This window comes from Dipodomys merriami, unplaced genomic scaffold (genome assembly GCF_024711535.1).
Source record: "Dipodomys merriami isolate MVZ:Mamm:240054 unplaced genomic scaffold, mDipMer1.0.p SCAF_392, whole genome shotgun sequence".
Taxonomy (NCBI): domain Eukaryota; kingdom Metazoa; phylum Chordata; class Mammalia; order Rodentia; family Heteromyidae; genus Dipodomys; species Dipodomys merriami.
In genome coordinates, this window is record NW_027205515.1 from 368451 (window position 1) to 386098 (window position 17648).

At 47.3% G+C, this 17648-nt stretch overlaps 1 protein-coding gene across 1 annotated transcript in view; it reads right to left on the reverse strand.

Moving 5' to 3' along the window:
* Positions 1 to 17648, reverse strand: part of Iqgap3 (IQ motif containing GTPase activating protein 3) — a 52966-nt gene that overhangs the window by 24770 nt on the left and 10548 nt on the right. Inside the window, exons 6-19 of the mRNA XM_069990192.1 lie at positions 17537 to 17604; positions 17335 to 17448; positions 16988 to 17166; positions 15993 to 16080; positions 13911 to 14074; positions 13236 to 13323; positions 10409 to 10572; positions 6428 to 6585; positions 4631 to 4752; positions 4216 to 4379; positions 2424 to 2514; positions 1502 to 1669; positions 1269 to 1408; positions 994 to 1164 (exon numbers count right to left, since the gene is read on the reverse strand). Of these exons, the coding sequence (XP_069846293.1) occupies positions 994 to 1164; positions 1269 to 1408; positions 1502 to 1669; positions 2424 to 2514; positions 4216 to 4379; positions 4631 to 4752; positions 6428 to 6585; positions 10409 to 10572; positions 13236 to 13323; positions 13911 to 14074; positions 15993 to 16080; positions 16988 to 17166; positions 17335 to 17448; positions 17537 to 17604 (1879 nt within the window). The remainder of the gene's footprint in view (positions 1 to 993; positions 1165 to 1268; positions 1409 to 1501; positions 1670 to 2423; positions 2515 to 4215; positions 4380 to 4630; positions 4753 to 6427; positions 6586 to 10408; positions 10573 to 13235; positions 13324 to 13910; positions 14075 to 15992; positions 16081 to 16987; positions 17167 to 17334; positions 17449 to 17536; positions 17605 to 17648) is intronic.

Genomic DNA, 17648 nt, shown 5'->3' on the forward strand with positions numbered 1-17648 from the left:
ATATCCAGCCTTCAATTGAGGGTCTTATGCCCATTTCCCGTCCTTGCCTGTGGCATGCTTTGCAGGTACTAGCCATTCAAAGATGCTTATTAAATAAATAGGTCTTTACACTGCCAGCATCTCCACAAGACCCTTCAGATCACACCTGCTTGGGGAGGACTCCCCTCATTCCTAGATTCCTGGCTATTTTACCAATTGACTTCATATGCTGGCTTCACAAGCCACACTGGACCATCACAGGCTGGAGGAAAGAAGTGGAAAGGGCTGGCTAGGGTCCAGTCATGGGGCTTGAACTCTAGGCCTGGGCACTGTTCCTTAGCTCTTCAGCTCAAGGCTAGCACTCTACCACTTGAGCCACAGCACCACTTCTGGCATTTTTCCTTTTGCTTATGTGGTGCTGAGGAATGGAACCCAGGGCCTCATGCATGCAAAGCAAGCGCTCTACCACTGAGCCACCTTCCCAGCCCCTGATTACTAATGTTCTGTATAGAGCTCTGAATCACCCCTAAGGGATAATCCTTTCCTTCCTGCTTAATCCCTAGCACCCTGAGAGTCCTGTTCTAGTCAGGACTTTCTCCTGTTACTGAACCAAATCTTACTCTTCTCTTAGATGGCCAAAAAGCAGCTCTTGGTCTCTCTGGACAGTGATGCTGGGAATCAGTGCTTATATCATGTTTTTACTTACCTGTCAGGTGCTGCATATAAATACTTTAGATACTACCTCACTCAATCCTCATAACCACCATGAGGTAGATGCTATCATTATCCCTATTTCTCAGAGGAGGACAATGAGGCAGCAAGTAGCTTGCACAGTCACACAACTAACAGCTGTGGAACTAGAGTCCAAACTTCAGTAATTTGGCTCCACAGTTCATGTCCTTCACCATTGCTATCCATAGGCCCAAATACCACCCTAACTATACTCAGTGAAGAGCAAGGCACTGCAGTTCTGATACACCTGGCCCATAGCACTCAGAAAACCAGAAATGCCACCTGGATTTTGATGACGGCTGGGAGCCAGGTCCTCAGGAAGTGGGAACGTTCAGCAAACTTCTGGCGAACCAGGAAGCCACGGAAGTGGGCCTGGAGCTGAATGACAAAGCCAACATTGGCTTTCCAGAGCTGCTGGCGGTCATAGGCAGCAGTGACCTTGGTGATGGCTGACTGTGGAGGCAGGAGAGACAGCTAGTAGTCCTTTGGTGGATGGTAGCCTCTCCTGAAGCATACCCCACTCATAATCCCCCCACCCTGGCAGGGGCATTGCCAACCTGTATTTCCTCCTGGGTCAGGTGGGATGTGTTGAGGCGGCAGCCAGAGGGTTGCTCCCACGTCCCCTGAAAGGTCTGCAGATGGAAGTAATAGGCAGTGCCATCCTTCATGTCATGCTGGACCCAGAAAGCTGTGTCCCCTGTGCAGGAATCAGGTAAGCAGAAAAGATTCACGGGAGGCAAGAGGTGGCTGGGGCAGGCAGAGATGAAGAAGGCCAGGCTGGGAATATTACCTGGTTGTCGCTTCTTTGCCAGAGCATCTTCCAGAGCCTGCTGGTAGCCATTGGCACAGTGGGGAACTATCCCCCGGAGGGCCACAGTGGGGTTCCTCAACACCCGCTCTGTCTGGGCTGCCTTGCCCTCCTTGATGGCCTGATTGATGGCAGCTACACCAAGGGCCACTGTTGGACATCAGGAGAGAGCAGTCAGTCCCTCTCCGAGTTCCCTCCCATAGAGTGGAAGTCAGAGAAAGGACACAACATCATCCTATGTAATGGAGAGGAAAGAGAACATCCAAAATAGACACAGAAGTGTCTGTGCATAGAAAGCAACAGCAGGCAGCTATGCCTGGAGGAAGGGGTAGCAGTCAGGAAGGGCTGCTGCAGGAGGTAAAGGGGCCAAGTTAGGCAGCAGCATGGGAAAAGCAGAATCAGCTCATTCTGGAGCTTAAAGGCAGGCCTTCCAGCTCTCAGACCCACAGAATGGACTTCCTCAGCACTCAGCCTCGTATGTCAGTGTCTGCTTGCACTGGTCCTGTTTTCCCAAATTTCTGCCAACCATTTTTCCCCCCCACCCAATACTACAATTTTGTAACCAGAGCTAATTGTTGGAATCTAAACTCACACTAGCAGCAGAAATGGGATGGATTTTTGGCCTCCATGTGATTGCACTGGCTCACTTTGCAGGGAAAGTGGCCACAGGAAGGCATAGAAGGAAGCAGCGGGTGGACTATGGGCTCCCAACTCCCGAGGATTTCCTGCCCAGCTGTCTGCCAGGAAATCCACCCTGTGGTCTGCAGCAAACCTCCTGTTCTGGATTTGGCCTGCCTCTCCTCAGCAACTGAAGGAGAGGCAAGGGAGTGGGCACTGCCCCTCTGGGCTGTTGTCAAGCCTTGTCCTTCCCTACCCACCCAATGCTCCTAACTGGCCCATTTACTTTTCTGAGCTGCATTTGTGTCCTGATTGGCCTTGACTATTCCCTGGCGGATCTCCTCTAGCCACAGTACAGCTCCAGGATCCCCTGTCACCTGAAAAATTGAGAGAGACGGAAAAGAGATAAGATCCCTGGCCAACTCGCCCAGCAGAACCAAACTTCAAGCAGACCTTGAAGCCATAGGGATGACAATCTCCATTCCCCCGTTCCTGCCTGTGTAGGCATGGCCTTGTGGATCCTTTGAAGGGCTGTCAGATACAAGAGGCATTTTTTTAAATTTATACTAGTACTGGGGCTTGAACTCAGGGCCTGTGCTCTTGCTCAGCTGTTTTCACTCATGGTTGGCGTTCTATCACTTTTTTTTTTTTTTGGGTCTGGTCGTGGGGCCTGAACTCTGGGCCTGGGCACTGTCCCTCAGCTCTTCAGCTCAAGGCTAGTGCTCTACCACTTGAGCCACAGCACCACTTCCGGCTTTTTTCTTTTTGCTTATGTGGTGCTGAGGAATCGAACCCAGGGCCTCAGGCATGCAAGGCATGTGCTCTACCACTGAGCCACCTTCCCAGCCCCTTCTTCTAGTTTCTTATACCATCAGTGTCTGCCACCTTCGTTTCTTCCAGTGATAGCTAGTGATAATTTCAGGGTCTTACACATTCTAGGCTGTATCTCCAGTCCTGCCCACCACCTTCTCAACAGCTCTATTCCCTGCCCTTGTGCCTCAATCATGTTGAGGAGTAGCCTACTCTGGAGGCTACACCTACCCACTTTCACTCCCCCTTTTCCCAGGTTTTAAATTCACATCTCAGAGTGAACATGACCTTGACTTTTTCTTCCTTGTTTTGTTTGTTGGTTGGTTGGTGGGTAGAGGCTTGAATTCAGATTCTTCTGTTTGCTAGGCTTACTCATTTTTTTTGTTGGTCCTTTACCACTTGAACAAAGCCTCTAGCCCTGCTTTTTGCTAATTGTTTTAGAGATGGAGTTTTATAGACTTTTCTGTCTGGGCTGGCTTTGAACTGTATCAGCCTCTTGGAGCTAGGATTATAGCATAACATGCTTCTTTTCCTATTCTTGTTCCATCTTCCTCTGATCCCACAAAGCACTGAGATGATTACATGAGACCCCAGGCCAAGTAGGCCCATACCTGCCACACTGTCAGTTTGACACCTGACTCTAGACTCTGTACCCTCCCAACTCTCCTCATTAGTAATAGATTTTGAAAATTAACATTTTACTGAGCCACGTGCTATTCTAAAACACTTTCTGATGAATATTGGCATAGAGTGAGAACTGTTAGCTAGTACTACTGTCATATTACCTCACTGCAATCAGCTCATTATCGTCACAAGTTTACAGGTGAGGAAACAGTGAGTGATACTGCAGGGTCAGACTGCAGGATGCAAACTCATCTAGTCTGGCTCAGAAGTCCTAGTTCTCAATTGCTCTGGGTGCTGCCACATACTCAAGGTATTTCAGGTACAAATCCCTGCCTTTTCCCCCCTCATTCCGAGAGATGCCTCAGAGCAGGGAATGCAGTATTTTACAGGTGAAGATACAGAGCTCAGAGACACCAGGATATGCTCAAGGTCAGGTGACCACTAAGGATTAGAGTGAGGAATCCAGCCAACACTTCCAAGTGCCCTGGCAATGGGGGGGTGGGGTGTGGGTGGCATGCTTCTCCCATCACATTAGAAACCTGCTTATGCCCCATCCACCCCAGAAAGGGACTATAATTATCCATCAGGCTGGAGCTTGGCCAGAGGGCATGCTGGGCCCACCAACTTGGCCAGCCTAATCTCACCTGGGCCTTCTGCCTTTTGGCTGCCACGAGGAGGAGATGGTATCGAGGAGCAATAGGAAGGCTGACATCTTCCAGGCCAGCAGCAGGAAGCAGCAGGGCAGACAGCGTCTTCTCTGGACTGCCCTGGTCCAGAGCCTCATTGATAAGGCTGACTGCAAGAATCTCTGTGTGTATGTGTATGTGTGTGTGAGAGAGAGAGAGAAAGAGAGAGAGAAAAAGAGAAAGAGAGAGAGAAAGAGAAAGAGAGAAAAAGAGAGAGAGAAAGAGAGAAGGGGGGAGAGAGAGGGGGAGAGAGAGAAGAGATCTGGATGGGTAGCAGCCCTAGACTTATGGCTAAGGGAAGGGGCTGCCATGTGGGGCTGATACCCACACCCCCCTCCATCCCCACCCCATCCCAGCTACAGACTGCACTCACGATCTGTCTCTTCCTGGACCTGGGCATTGACCTGGCTCACAGTGGCCTGCAGGTCATTCCAGCTCAGGAAGGCCTCATCCATACCACGCTTCTGTCGCAGCTTCAGCAGAGCATCAAAGTAACTAGCAGCAGGGAGAGAGAGAGTGAGAAGGAGTGAGCAAGGTGAGTGGCATGTTCATGGCAAACTGGAAGACGAGTACATTTGATCTGGTTCCTCTTGTGACCTTCCGGTCACTGGTGTTCATCTCCCCTCACACACTGTTCTAAGCCTCCTCTGCTGGCTCTTTCCTGACTTCTAAATAAAAATACCCTGAATTTCTGTTTCCAGACCTTTTTGGTCTCCCTGCAGGCTCAATCCTAATAGATCTCACGGTTTTCAGTGATATATGCTAATGATTCCCAATAGGACACTAGAACTTTCATGTATCCCAGTGGCCACAATATCTGCACGTAAATGTCCAATTAACACTTGAACTCCTGATACTCCTCATCAACCTTTGTGCCCTTTCTATCTCTCTTTTCTTACCAAAAATCTTGGAAGGCCTACCAGATTTCATTTCCTCTCAGACTCCATATTGCTCCCCTACCAAATCCTGTTAGTTTTGTGTTCAGAACAAATCTACACACTGATGCCTTCTTACCACTTCCACTTCTGCCATCCTAGGCCAAGCCCCTGTCATCCCACACCAGATTACTCCAATAGTGTCTAACAGGTCCCATGTCTCTTCTCTTGTACCCCTGCAGTGGATTCTCAGCTCAGTAGGCAAAATAATCCTGTTAAAGTAGGTCAGACCAGTTCCCTCCTCATTCAACCCATCTGATTCAATTCCTTCTTCGCTTGGAATAAAAGCCAGAGACTTCCATGGTCTGGGTCTGCTACTTCATCTTCATCCACACTTCCCCTGCCTCACTCATCTCTCCCACTCTGGAAGCCAGTGTGTGAGTACATATGTAGGCAGGTAGGCATGTACTTTGCAGTGCTGAGGATTAAACCCAGGACCTTGCATTTACTTAGCAAGTGCCTCACCATTGAGCCACACCTTGATCCCTTCCCAGTGTTCTTTGAAGCTATACTGTACAATTCCTTCTCAGGCCTCTGCCCTACACAGCCTGCTGGTAATCATTTGGGTTCCTTAGGTCCCTTTCTAATAATTCCTTTAACTCAGGAGCCATCTGTATATGTGTCCCACGATTTATCCCTTGATTTGTTTTGCTCATTGCTTATCTGCCCTTCAGATCATGTCTCCTTCCACTTGTAAGTAAGTTGATGACAGCAGGAACTTTGTTTTGTTCTCTATATTTCCCAGCACCAGATAATATTATCTGGCACGTGGATAGGTACTCAAACATTTTCTGGAGAAGAATAAATCAGTGGAGGAAAAGAGAGTGGTCATAAGCCCACTCTCTCCAGGGAACTGTGAACAGACCAAGAGGTGGCCATGGGCCCAAGAACAGGGCATTATACAGAAGTCCAGTTAAAAAGCAGGAGGACTGGGGCTGGGAAGGTGGCTCAGTGGTACAGTGCTTGCCTTGCATGCCTGAGGCCCTGGGTTCGATTCTTCAGCACCACATAAGCAGAAAAAGCTGGAAGTGGCTCTGTGGCTCAAGTAGTAGAGCACTAATCTTGAGCTGAAGAGCTGAGGGACAGTGCCCAGGCCTAGAGTTCAGGCCCCACGACCAGCAAAAAATAAATAAACAAACAAACAAATAAATAATAATAAAAAGCAGGGGGACCGTTGGATATTAGCCACCTTCTCTCCATCCTTGTACCCCAACATATAGGTAAAACTTACTTACCGCTGAGCATTTTCTCCTTCCACCTGGGCCAGGCCTGTAGCAGGGTTCACCAGACTGCCCCAGAAGCCTTGGGTATCCCTGGCTTCCAGCGCATGATTAATCAGTACCACAGCTGAGAGCATCTCCACAGCCACAAAAAGCTCCTCCTGGCTCAGTTCCTGCAGTAGAAGAGAGAATAGTTTTCAAAGGGACTGCTAGAGCCTGGGGAAGGTGCCAACCTGCCCCAGTATTCTTCAACATCCCTATCTCCATCTCCAATGAAATTCACATTCATTTACTAACAGTAAAACACTCATCACCTGGAAATGTTATGTGCACACTTACAAAGATTTCAAATATAAATCAGTTAATTGTCATAACAAGCCAAATAAGTAGGTATCATTAATGGCCCCATTTCCTAGCTCAGCCCATGGCCCATAATATGGGTTCATAATGTGGATTAAACCTTGCTACCTCAGGGCTGGGAAGGTGGCATGCCTTGCATGCATGAGGCCCTGGGTTCAATTCCTCAGCACCACATAAGCAGAAAAAGATGGAAGTGGTGCTATGGCTCAAGTGGTAGAGCTCTAGCCTTGAGCTGAAGAGCTGAGGGGCAGTGCCCAGGCCCAGAGTTCAGGCCCCACGACTGACCCTCATAAAAAAACAAACAACAACAAAAAAAAACCTCTGCTGCCTGACTGCAGAGCTTACACTTAACCAGTGAGCTCTGCCAGCAACCTCTGGACCCTACTTCACACCAAGAGCTATATTAGGATTAGGCATAATAATATATGCCTATAATCCCAGCAGTAGAGGCTGGGAAGATCAATCATTAGTTCAAGGACAGTGTAATATAACAAGATCTCATCTCAAAAAAAAAGTACCAACCAAGGGAAAAACTAGGAGAAAGTGAAGGAAGTAGTAACACTGTCCAAAAATAAATGTACTCTTTACCTGACTTATGTAACTTTAACCCTCTATACATCATTTTTTTTAACCCTCTGTACATCATTTTTTTTTGGGGGAGAGGGGTCCGGTCGTGGGGCCTGAATTCTGGGCCTGGGCGCTGTTCCTCAGCTCTTCAACTCAAGACTACCACTTGAGCCACAGTGCCACTTCCGGCTTTTTCTGCGTATGTGGTGTTGAGGAATCGAACCCAGGGCCTCATGCATGCAAAGCAAGCACTCTACCACTGAGCCACCTTCACAGCCCCAGTACATCATTTTTATAATAACAATTTTTTAAAAAGTACTCATAGCCAGGTGTCTGTGGCTCATAGCTGTAATCCTAGTTACTCACCAGGGGGCTGAGATCTGAGGTTCAAAGCCAGCCTAGGCAGGAAAGTCCATGACACTCTTATCTCCAATAAACCACCAGAAAACTGGTTCAAAGTGGAAGAGGGCTACCCTTGAAGGAAAAAGCTCAGGGACAGGGGCTGGGAAGGTGGCTCAGTGGTAGAATGCTTGCCTTTCAGGCATAAAGCCTTGGGTTCGATTCCTCAGCACCACATAAGCAGAAAAAGACAGAAGTGGCACTGTGGCTCAAGTGGTAGCACACTGGCCTTGAGCTGAAGAGCTGAGGGACAGCGCCTAGGCCCAGAGTTCAGGCCCCACGACCGACTTAAAAAAAAAAAAAAGCTCAGGGACAGTGCCCAGGCTCTGAGTTCAAGCCCCATGATTGACAAAAAAAAAAAAGTACTTATTACCTGACATGAAATGGTAACCTCTGTACATCACCTTTATAATAACAATAAAAAAATTAATTTAAAAAAAGTACAGGCTGGGAAGGTAGTCCAGTGGTAGAGTGCTTGTCTTGCATGCATGAGGCTCTGGGTTTGATTCCTCAAAACCACATAAGCAGAAAAAGTCAGAAGTGGCACTGTGGCTCAAGTGGTAGATGCTAGCCTTGAGCTGAAGAGCTGAGGGACAGTGTCCATGCCCAGAGTTCAGGCTCCATGACTGACCAAAAAAATAAATAAATAAAAGTAACAATAAGGTGCCGGTGGCTCATACCTGTAATCCTAGCTATTCAGGAGGCTGAGATTTGAGGATTATGGTTCAAAGCCAGCCTGGGCAGGAAAGTCTGAGAGACTCTTATCGCCAATTAACCACCAGAAAACTGGAAGTGGCACTGTGGCTTAAGTGGTAGAGCACTCAACTTGAGCTGAAGAGCTGAGGGACAATGCCCAGGCCCAGAATTCAAACCCCATGACCAGAAAAAGAAAAAAAAATAACAACCACAAAAGAATTAGACCCTGGGCACAGAGATGAAGATGAAGTAGCTACCTCCTCACTGCAATACAAACTAGGAGGTCCTGGCCCCACCTCCCTACCTGGTTCTTTTCTTCCTCCTATTCAAATATAGGAGGATGGGCTGGGAAGGTGGCTCAGTGGTAGAGTACTTGCCTTGCAGGCATGAGGCCCTGGGTTCGATTCCTCAGCATCACATAAGCAAAAAGAAAAAAGCCGGAAGTGGCGCTGTGGCTCAAGTGGTAGAGCGCTAGCCTTGAGCTGAAGAGCTGAGGGACAGTGCTCAGGCCCAGAGTTCAGGTCCCATGACCAGACCCAAACTCCCTCCCCCCCAAAAAAAACAAATGTAGGAAGAGCTTGTGCTGCTCTCTGTGTCAGGAGCACCCTTCTTGTTTCCTACAGAATGTTGTAAATAACAAGAATAATAGGGCTGGGAAGGTGGCTCAGTGGTAGAGTGCTTGCCTTGCATGCATGAGGCCCTGGGTTCGATTCCTCAGCACCACATAAGAAAAAAGAAAAAAGCCGGAAGTGGCGCTGTGGCTCAAGTGGTAGAGGCTAGCTTTGAGCTGAAGAGCTGAGGGACAGCGCCCAGGCCCAGAGTTCAGGCCTCATGACCGGACGCACCCCCCGCCCCCCCAAAAAAAATATGTATGTCAGGATCTAGTTTAATAGCTTGTGTGCTAACTGGTTGAGTCTTTATGACAATTTTGAGGTAAATATACAACTCTTTCCAATAGTAATTATTTTTTTCTTTGTTGGTTGTGGGGCTTGAACTTGGAGCCTGGGTGCCATCCCTGAGCTCTTTTGCTCAAGATTAATGCTCTACCACTTTGAGCCACAGTGCCACTCCTGGTTTTTTGGTGGTTAATTGGAGATAAGAATCTCATGGACTTTCCTGCCTGGGCTGACTTTGAACTGTGATCCTGGATCTCAGCCTCTAGGATTATAGGCATGAACCACCAGTGCCCAGCTGTTCCAGATTTTATGTATGACCAAATTGAGGGGCAGAGAAGGTAAATAACCTGCCCAATGTCACACATATGGTTAAGATTTGATCTCTAAATTCTACCTTAACCGCTTTAATACACTTGTACCTTTAGTACTTTTCTGATGTTTTCTTGTATCATAGTTACTCATATATTGTGACAATCCCTTTCCTGTAGGTAGTACCCATGTCTAGTTCATGCCTGAAGGAGACACTTCATAATGCTTGTTGTGGATGGGATTCTCTATTGTGTTTTCTCTCTTCCAGGAAGCCTTCCCAGCCTCCCAGCTCTGCTTCCTCTGCTTCCTTGATCTGATGTCTCTGGCTACATCATTTACTCCTTTCCTTCCTCTCTTCCTAGCCCCTCAGCTGGAGTTGAAGTCCTGTGACAGATGGGGAGAACCCTAGGCAAGGGCCACACTAGAGGCAGGACAGTGAGTAGTTAGAAGCATGAGCTGCAGCACATCTGACTTCATTCACTCCAAGTGTTCCAATCACACAGAGCAGCAAGTGACAACTTTTGCATTCCTGTTTCCTCATCTTTCAAATACAAATAATAATATTCACCTGACAGGGACTAAATATTGACTGTAAAGCAATGTTTACTCAAGGGTACTGGCTCCCATAATGCTCAACAAGGCAAGGCAGACTCTTCTCCCCCATCCTGATCTCTGGTGAGCATTCCAGATTGTCCTGAGAGGATGGGCTGCCCCTGAGCCTCTGGCTGCTTGGAAACCCCAAAGCTGGTGGAGCATTTCTGAGGCTTACCCCCTGCTGCTGCCGCTGGAGCACTGCCAGTTCCTGCTGGTACACAGTGGAGGCAAATGGGTACACTGTGGGCAGCTGGGCTTCGGGGCACATCAGCTCCTTCACAGTGTCAGCAGCCACTCCCCTCTGGATGGCTCTGTTGATCCGAAGCACAGCCTGGAGCACTGCAGGGGAGGAGATCAAGAGACTGCATAGGCTGGGCATTCTGTGCCCTCTCTCCTAGCCATTTAGGTCCTCTGAGAGGAGATGGCTTTGTAAATGCTTGAGAAAGCCATTCTTCTTGATTCATAATGAATCTCTAAATGTTCAAGAGAAAAAGGGACTGGATCGCTTTAAGAAGAGGCTCTGTAAGCAGCAATTTGTCAAGCCTAGAAGTTGAGTAGCTCAGCATGTAACTCACAGTAGCTGTCATGGCAGAGGTGAATTCCTAAGGTGGTGAGACCAAGATTGACAGGTGGCTATGGAGTATAACTGAGATGAGGTGAGTCAAGGGGCTCTAGGGACCAAGCCTTGGTGACAGCACAGCAGAATAAGAAACCAGCTTCCGGCTAAGAAGGGCTACAGTGTATTGGCGTAGTTTGAGCTTACAAACTCTAGGGCTTATAAAATGCCCAGCAGATGTGGACACTGTCTTCAAGGAGCATGCAATCTACTGGGAAGTATGGCATAGCTGTCAATGCCATTTTAGAAATGCTTTCACTCCCCCAGGTAAGATGCAATGGCAATACAGGGGAGGAGGGATTCTAGCTGGGAGTGAGTAGACTTCACAGAAGAGAAGCCTCTGATACAGCTCTGGAGCTGCTTTCACCTGCTCCTGACAGGTGAAAATATGGGAGAAATGTAATCTAGAAGCCCAAAGGGGAAAGGCTGGGGATAGACAGGAATAGCAGATTGTTTGGTTTAGTTGAGTTGGGTGGAATATGAAAGAAAGAGATGAGGGAGAACTCAGGAAAAGTCTCTTTTGCCAGACCAAGAAGATAGGAAGGTAGGGTAAATAATGGAAGAATCCAAAGATGTTCAACAAGGGGCTCATGCCTGAAATCCTAGCTACTCAGGAAGCTGAGATCTGAGAATCCAGGTTCAAAGCCAGCCCAGACAGGAAAGTCCATGAAACTCTTATCTCCAATTAACCACTAGAAAATCAGAAGTAGCACTGTGGCTCAAAGTGGTAGAGTGCTAGCCTTGAGCAAAAGGAGCTCAGGGATAATGCCCAGGTCCTGAGTTCAAGACCCATGACTGACTGACAAAAAAAAAATGTTAAGGGAGATAAGATCAGATCTATGCTTGAGCAATTATTCTGGCAACTACCACCAAGAACAAAGTGATCAGATAAGGTAGGCAGCTAGCCCGGAGGAGCCTAGGGGCTACTATGAGCTGGTGTCTGAAGGCTGTTATACAAAAGTAAATGGTTATTGAGCTACCTCAAGTCAAGACTGTGTAAAGCAACTGAAACAGGTTTGCTGTTCACAAGGTGATGCAGCCTGACTGAGCACTCTACTTTTCTCCATCCTTTCTGGACAGATCAACCTCTTGGAAGGAGATAATGAATTCTTTATTTTTTCTTTTTTTTTGGTTGGTCTTGGGGCTTGAACTTTGGGCCTGGGTGCTGTCCCTCAGCTCTTCAGCTCAAGGCTAGCACTCTACCACTTGAGCCACAGTGCTACTTCTGGTTTTCTGGTGGTTAATTGGAGATAAGAGAAGGGGAAACAAAGGAGGAGGCTACAATGCTTGATAAGAAATGTACTCATTATCTTGTCCATGTAATTGTTTTCTTTTCTTTTCTTTTTTTTTTTGGGTCCGGTCATGGGGCCTGAACTCTGGGCCAGAGCGCTGTCCCTCAGCTCTTCAGCTCAAGGCTAGCACTCTACCACTTGAGCCACAGCACCAGTTCCGGCTTTTTTCTTTTTGCTTATGTGGTGCTGAGGAATCGAACCCAGGGCCTCATGCATGCAAGGCAAGCACTCTACCACTGAGCCACCTTCCCAGCCCTTTCCATGTAATTGTAACCCCTCTGTACAGTATTTTCACAATAAAAAAATAAAAATAAATAAATAAATAAATTTAACACACACAAAAAAAAAGAGTCTCATTGACTTTCCTGCCTGTGCTGGCTTTAAACCATAATCCTCAGATCTCAGCCTCCTGAGTAGTTAGGGTTACAGGTGTGAGACACCAGCACCCAGTTTTAATTCAGTCTTGAATATATGATTGTATTTGGGTATGTTTTTAAGGGGAATTGAGTTATTAGAATGAGATTCACTCTTTTCTTTTTTCTTTTGGTCAGTCGTGGGGCTTGAACTATGGGCCTGTGCGCTGTCCCTCAGCTCTTCAGCTTAAGGCTCGTGCTCTACCAGTTGAGCTACAGCGCCACTTCCAGTTTTCTGGTGGTTTATTGGAGATAAGTTTCATGAACTTTTCTGCCCGGGCTGGCTTTGAACTGTGATCCTCAGATCTCAGCCTCCTGAATAGCTAGGATTACAGGTGTGAGCCTCTGGCACTCGGCTGAGATTCACTCTTATCTAGGAAATCACCACACTTCAAAATCCCCCCACCAAAACTGTGCAGGTTGAAACTAAAAATTACAGATGAACTACCAAAAAGGAAGCTGCCTGCTCAGGGGTCCAGTCCTGTGTAATACTGACAGGTCCTCATCTCTAAGGCCTTAATGAACTTATCTGTAGTGTCCTTCCAGAGAGCCTGGAAGAGGGGAGAAGTCTTTGCCAGGCTGAGAAACTGGTCAACAGTTGGCCTTGCTCAACATAGAAGCCAGCCAAGAAGTGATGCTCTTATAGGGCAGTAAGACATTTTCAGCTTAGAGATTACTTACTGGCTTGTTCTTGATCACCCTTCTTGTTGGCAGCAGCCACACCAGCCTGGACCTCCTCTTTTTCCAGAAGCTCCACCAGGCCCAGTTCCTAAAAGAGGGAAGAGATGCAGAAGGGAATCCTCAAGAACTGGAGGTGTGGCTCAAGTAAACCAGTGCTTGCTTAGCAAGCATGAGGCCCCAGATTCAAACCCCATACAAACAAGAACAAAAAAAGAGAATCCTCTTGGCCATGCTACTAACATGAGCTCCAGGTCCACTCAGTTACCCACCCTCAATTCTGCCCTCTGCCTTTAGGCCTGGCCCACTCATCCTTTTTAACTCATCTTTAACTTTCTTATAAGTATCATCTAAAATAATGATGTAGATAATACAAGTATGAATAGTATTAGAAAGAAAGCCAAAGCACTAAAAATAAAATTTCTAATTGAGACACCCAATTCAACAACAAGGAAGCATATTATTGCCAGGGACTGCCCCTGGCTCTCTCTTAGTCTGAGGGATTCAAAGGGCAGAGCTGAACAGTTTGGTCTACTAAGCTTTTGGGTAATTTAACCATTTATATATGGAGTCAGCACTTGCTGAATACAAAGGACAGACAGTAGTGATGCCCAAGTAAGAGGCCCTTTCCCATCCTACAGTCAGACAGAGGAGATGTCAGGTAAGAGACAGACTGACCTGTGCTTTCTGCTCTCTGTCTGAGCTCAGCTGTTCCAGGTACCAGTCAGCAAAGTCTCTCCTTACCCCTCGGAGGGCCAAGGCAGAATCTTGAAGAGCCTCAAGCAAGGCCTCGGGGCTCTGTCTTTCCAGAGCATCATCAACAACTTCCAGAGCTCCACAGACTGAAGAAGAACCAAGACTCAGTGAGGAACAGTGTAGAAAGCCCATCTCTCCTCAGCCCAGTCATAGTAATCTGACCTTCTTCTTGTTTGTTCAGAATCACCCCTATCCTTGCCCCCGTGGTTCCTGGGTCCATATAGTCCAGCCCAAACTTTCTCCTTTTTTTTGGTTGGTCATGGAGTTTGAACTCTGGGCCTGGGTGCTTTCCCTCAGCTTTTCAGCTCAAGGCGAGCACTCTACCACTTAAACCACAGAGCCACTTCTGGTTTTCTGGTGGTTTACTGGAGATAAGAGTTTCACAAACTTTTCTGCCCAGGCTGGCTTTGAACCGCAATCCTCAGATCTCAGCCACCTAAGTAGCTAGGATTACAGCGCCCCGCTTTATTCTTTTTTTTGGTGAAGTCTTTATATACAGAGCCTAGGTGCTGTCCCTGAGCTTTTTTTGTTCAAGGTTAGCTCTCTACCACTGGTGCCACAACTCTACTTCCAGCTTTTTGGTGGTTAAATGAAGCTAAGAGTCTTACAGACTTTCCTGGCTGGGCTGATTTTGAACCCCAATCATTAGATTTCAGTCTCCTGAGTAGCTAGGATCACAAGCATGAGCCACTGGCACCTGGCAAAATTCTTTTTTTTAATTTTTTTTGCCAGTCCTGGGGCTTGAACTCAGGGCCTGGGCACTGTCCCTGAGCTTCTTTTTGCTCAAGGCTAGCATTCTACCACTTGAGCCACAAGGCCACTTCCAGCTTTTTCTGTTTATGTAGTACCGAGAAATCAAACCCAGGGCTAATGCATACATTCTAAGCCACATTAAGCCACATTCCCAGCCCCTGGCCAAATTCTTTGTTTTAGCCTTCATAGCCTTTCTATCTCTCCATCTTAGACCATGAGGACATCCTAACCTTAACAGGGTACAGTGTCCTCTTTTTGTGGTGCTGGGGGTTGAACCCAGGGCCTTTTGTATATGAGGTAAATACTTTACCACTTGTTTTCTCCTAGCTCCTTTTTTCCCCCCTTATACAGGGTCTTCTCCATCAGCCTCCCAAATATTGAGATATATACTATCTACCATGCATTGATATACTGCCTTCTAAAACAATTTTTTGTCAATACTGGGGTTTGAATTCAAGGCTTTATACTTACTAAGCAGGTGTGCTACCACTTGAACCATGTCCCCCAGACACACTTCTTTTTTGAAGGACCCCAGTCCAATTGCCCCCCCCCCCGCCCCTGGCCCCCAGCACCAAAAGTTGAAAGGTATTCCCTTTTTGCCTCCATCCTCTTCATGGGCCTCCATATAAACAGAAGCCTCTCTGGCAAGTACCATTCTCTACCAATGGCCAGACAGCAAAACATTTATTCCTTAGACTTGCATCTTTCCTTGAAGCAAGAGCTGGCCTAAGAGAGGTCATAAGTCTTCCATTTAAAGCCATCTTCAGCTGGGCGCCAGTGGCTCATGCCTGTAATCCTAGCTACTCAGGAGGCTGAGATCTAAGGATTACGGTTCAAAGCCAGCCCAAGTAGGAAAGTCCATGGGATTCTTTTTTTTTTTTTAATTGTGAAAATACCGTAGTACAGAGAGGTTACAATTACATGGGCAAGATAACGAGTACATTTCTTATCAAGCATTGTTTCCTCCTCCTTTGTTTCCCCTTCCCATCCCTTCTCATACCCACATCCCCACCATCCCCCTACGTGGGATTCTTATCTCCAATTAACCACCAGAAAACTGCAAATGGTGCTGTGGCTTAAGAGGTAGAGTGCTTGCCTTGAGCTGAAGAACTCAGAAAGAGTGCCCAGGCCCAGAGTTCAAGCCCCATAATGGGGGCGTGGGGGGGAGGGAAGTGGGAGGGTATGTGATCATCAAACCTCTCAGGTTAGAATATTCTGAGAGCGCCTCAACCCCTTTTGCCTATATCTTACCATTGACATGGTTGATGTTGCCCTGGATTTCAGCCTGGGTTAGGTAGTAGTCATAGATGTCCTGACCTTCTCTGTCATCCTGCAGAAACTATATTGAGAGGGGAATCTGGGAAAACCAATGTAATTATTTTCTATTCTTCCCTACCCATTTCTTCTTCTAGGGGAACTTTTCCAAGACCAAAGGTCAGTCTACTTAGGACTGAAGAAATTATGGTAAACTTGTGGCATTGACACAATTAAGCCATACTAACCTTTAGAATTTATAATCTCATCCTATTCCACTCTCCAGAGCTCTATCAAGTCTCCCTGAAGCCAGGTGCTAGTGGCTCATGCCTATAATCCTAGCTACTGAGGAGGCTGATATCTGAGCATCACTGTTCAAAGACAGACTTTTGTCTAATGACTGTTATCTCCATTAAACTACCAAAAAATCCAGAAGGAAAGCTGAGGCTCAAGTGGTAGAGCCCTAGTCTAAAGCAAAAAGCAAGCCAGGGACAGAACCTAGGCCCTGAGTTCAAGCCCCAGGATGGACACAAGGACTCACAGACACACACACACACCTCCCTAAAGATATCTCTCTTGAACTTCTCTAGCTGTCTCTTCTGAATTCATATTTTTTCTCGAGTTCCTTTCCTACTTCTCTAAAATCACTGACAAGCTACAGTTTTGCTAAGAAGCACCTTTGGAATTTAAGACAAAATGAACAGAAATTTTGGATTCACTTGAGACTTTTTTTTTTGGGGGGGTCCAGTCGTGGGGCCTGAACTCTGGGCCTGGGCACTGTCCCTCAGCTCTTCAGCTCAAGGCTAACACTCTACCACTTGAGCCACAGTGCCACTTCCGGCTTTTTTCTTTTTGCTTATGTGGTACTGAGGAATCGAACCCAGGGCCTCATGCATACAAGGCAAGCGCTCTACCACTGAGCCACCTTCCCAGCCCCGAGACTTTCTAACTATGCAATTTTTCCACCCCATCATCCCTAGCCTCTTCCTTACGTGGTTCCTGGCATTGGCAGCTTTCTCCATCTTGGCCAGGGCCAGCAGCTCCTGGTAGATGGCTGCTAGAGGTTCCCGAAGATTCCCCAGAAGAGCACTAGGATTCTTTAAGGCAGCCAGGGTGTCCTCAACCACCCCTCGCTCCACTGCCTCATTGATGGCAAGGACAGCTGCATGGACTGGGGGAAGGGGGGAACAGAAACAAGGTCAAAAGGCCAGAAAGACCCCAGACCAGAGCAAAAGCAGTAGCAGACCACTCTGATACAATCATCTCCTTTTGTATTCTCAGAGAAAGGCAACCTGACTATCTTGCCTATAAATATTACTGGCCAGAGCCCAGACCCTACCTGTAGCCTCATCCACTGAGAGCTCATTGGCCAGGATGCCCCCGATCTTGCTGAAGGCAGGCAGCTGGAGGCCATACTTAGCCAGTTCAGAGGCCATGTTGCTGAGTTCCTCAGCTGCAATGATACCACAGGTGCTTTTCATCAGGCCCAGAAATCTCAAGACTCTGTTCAGACTGGTAGATGAAAAAGGAATTGTGCTTACCTGTGAATTTCACTTTTCCATATAGATCATGGATTTGAGGGGCTAATCCCAGCCGGAAGAGGAAGAGACTGAGAAAAGAATAGAGAGTTGGGTGTCACTGGCATCTACTCAC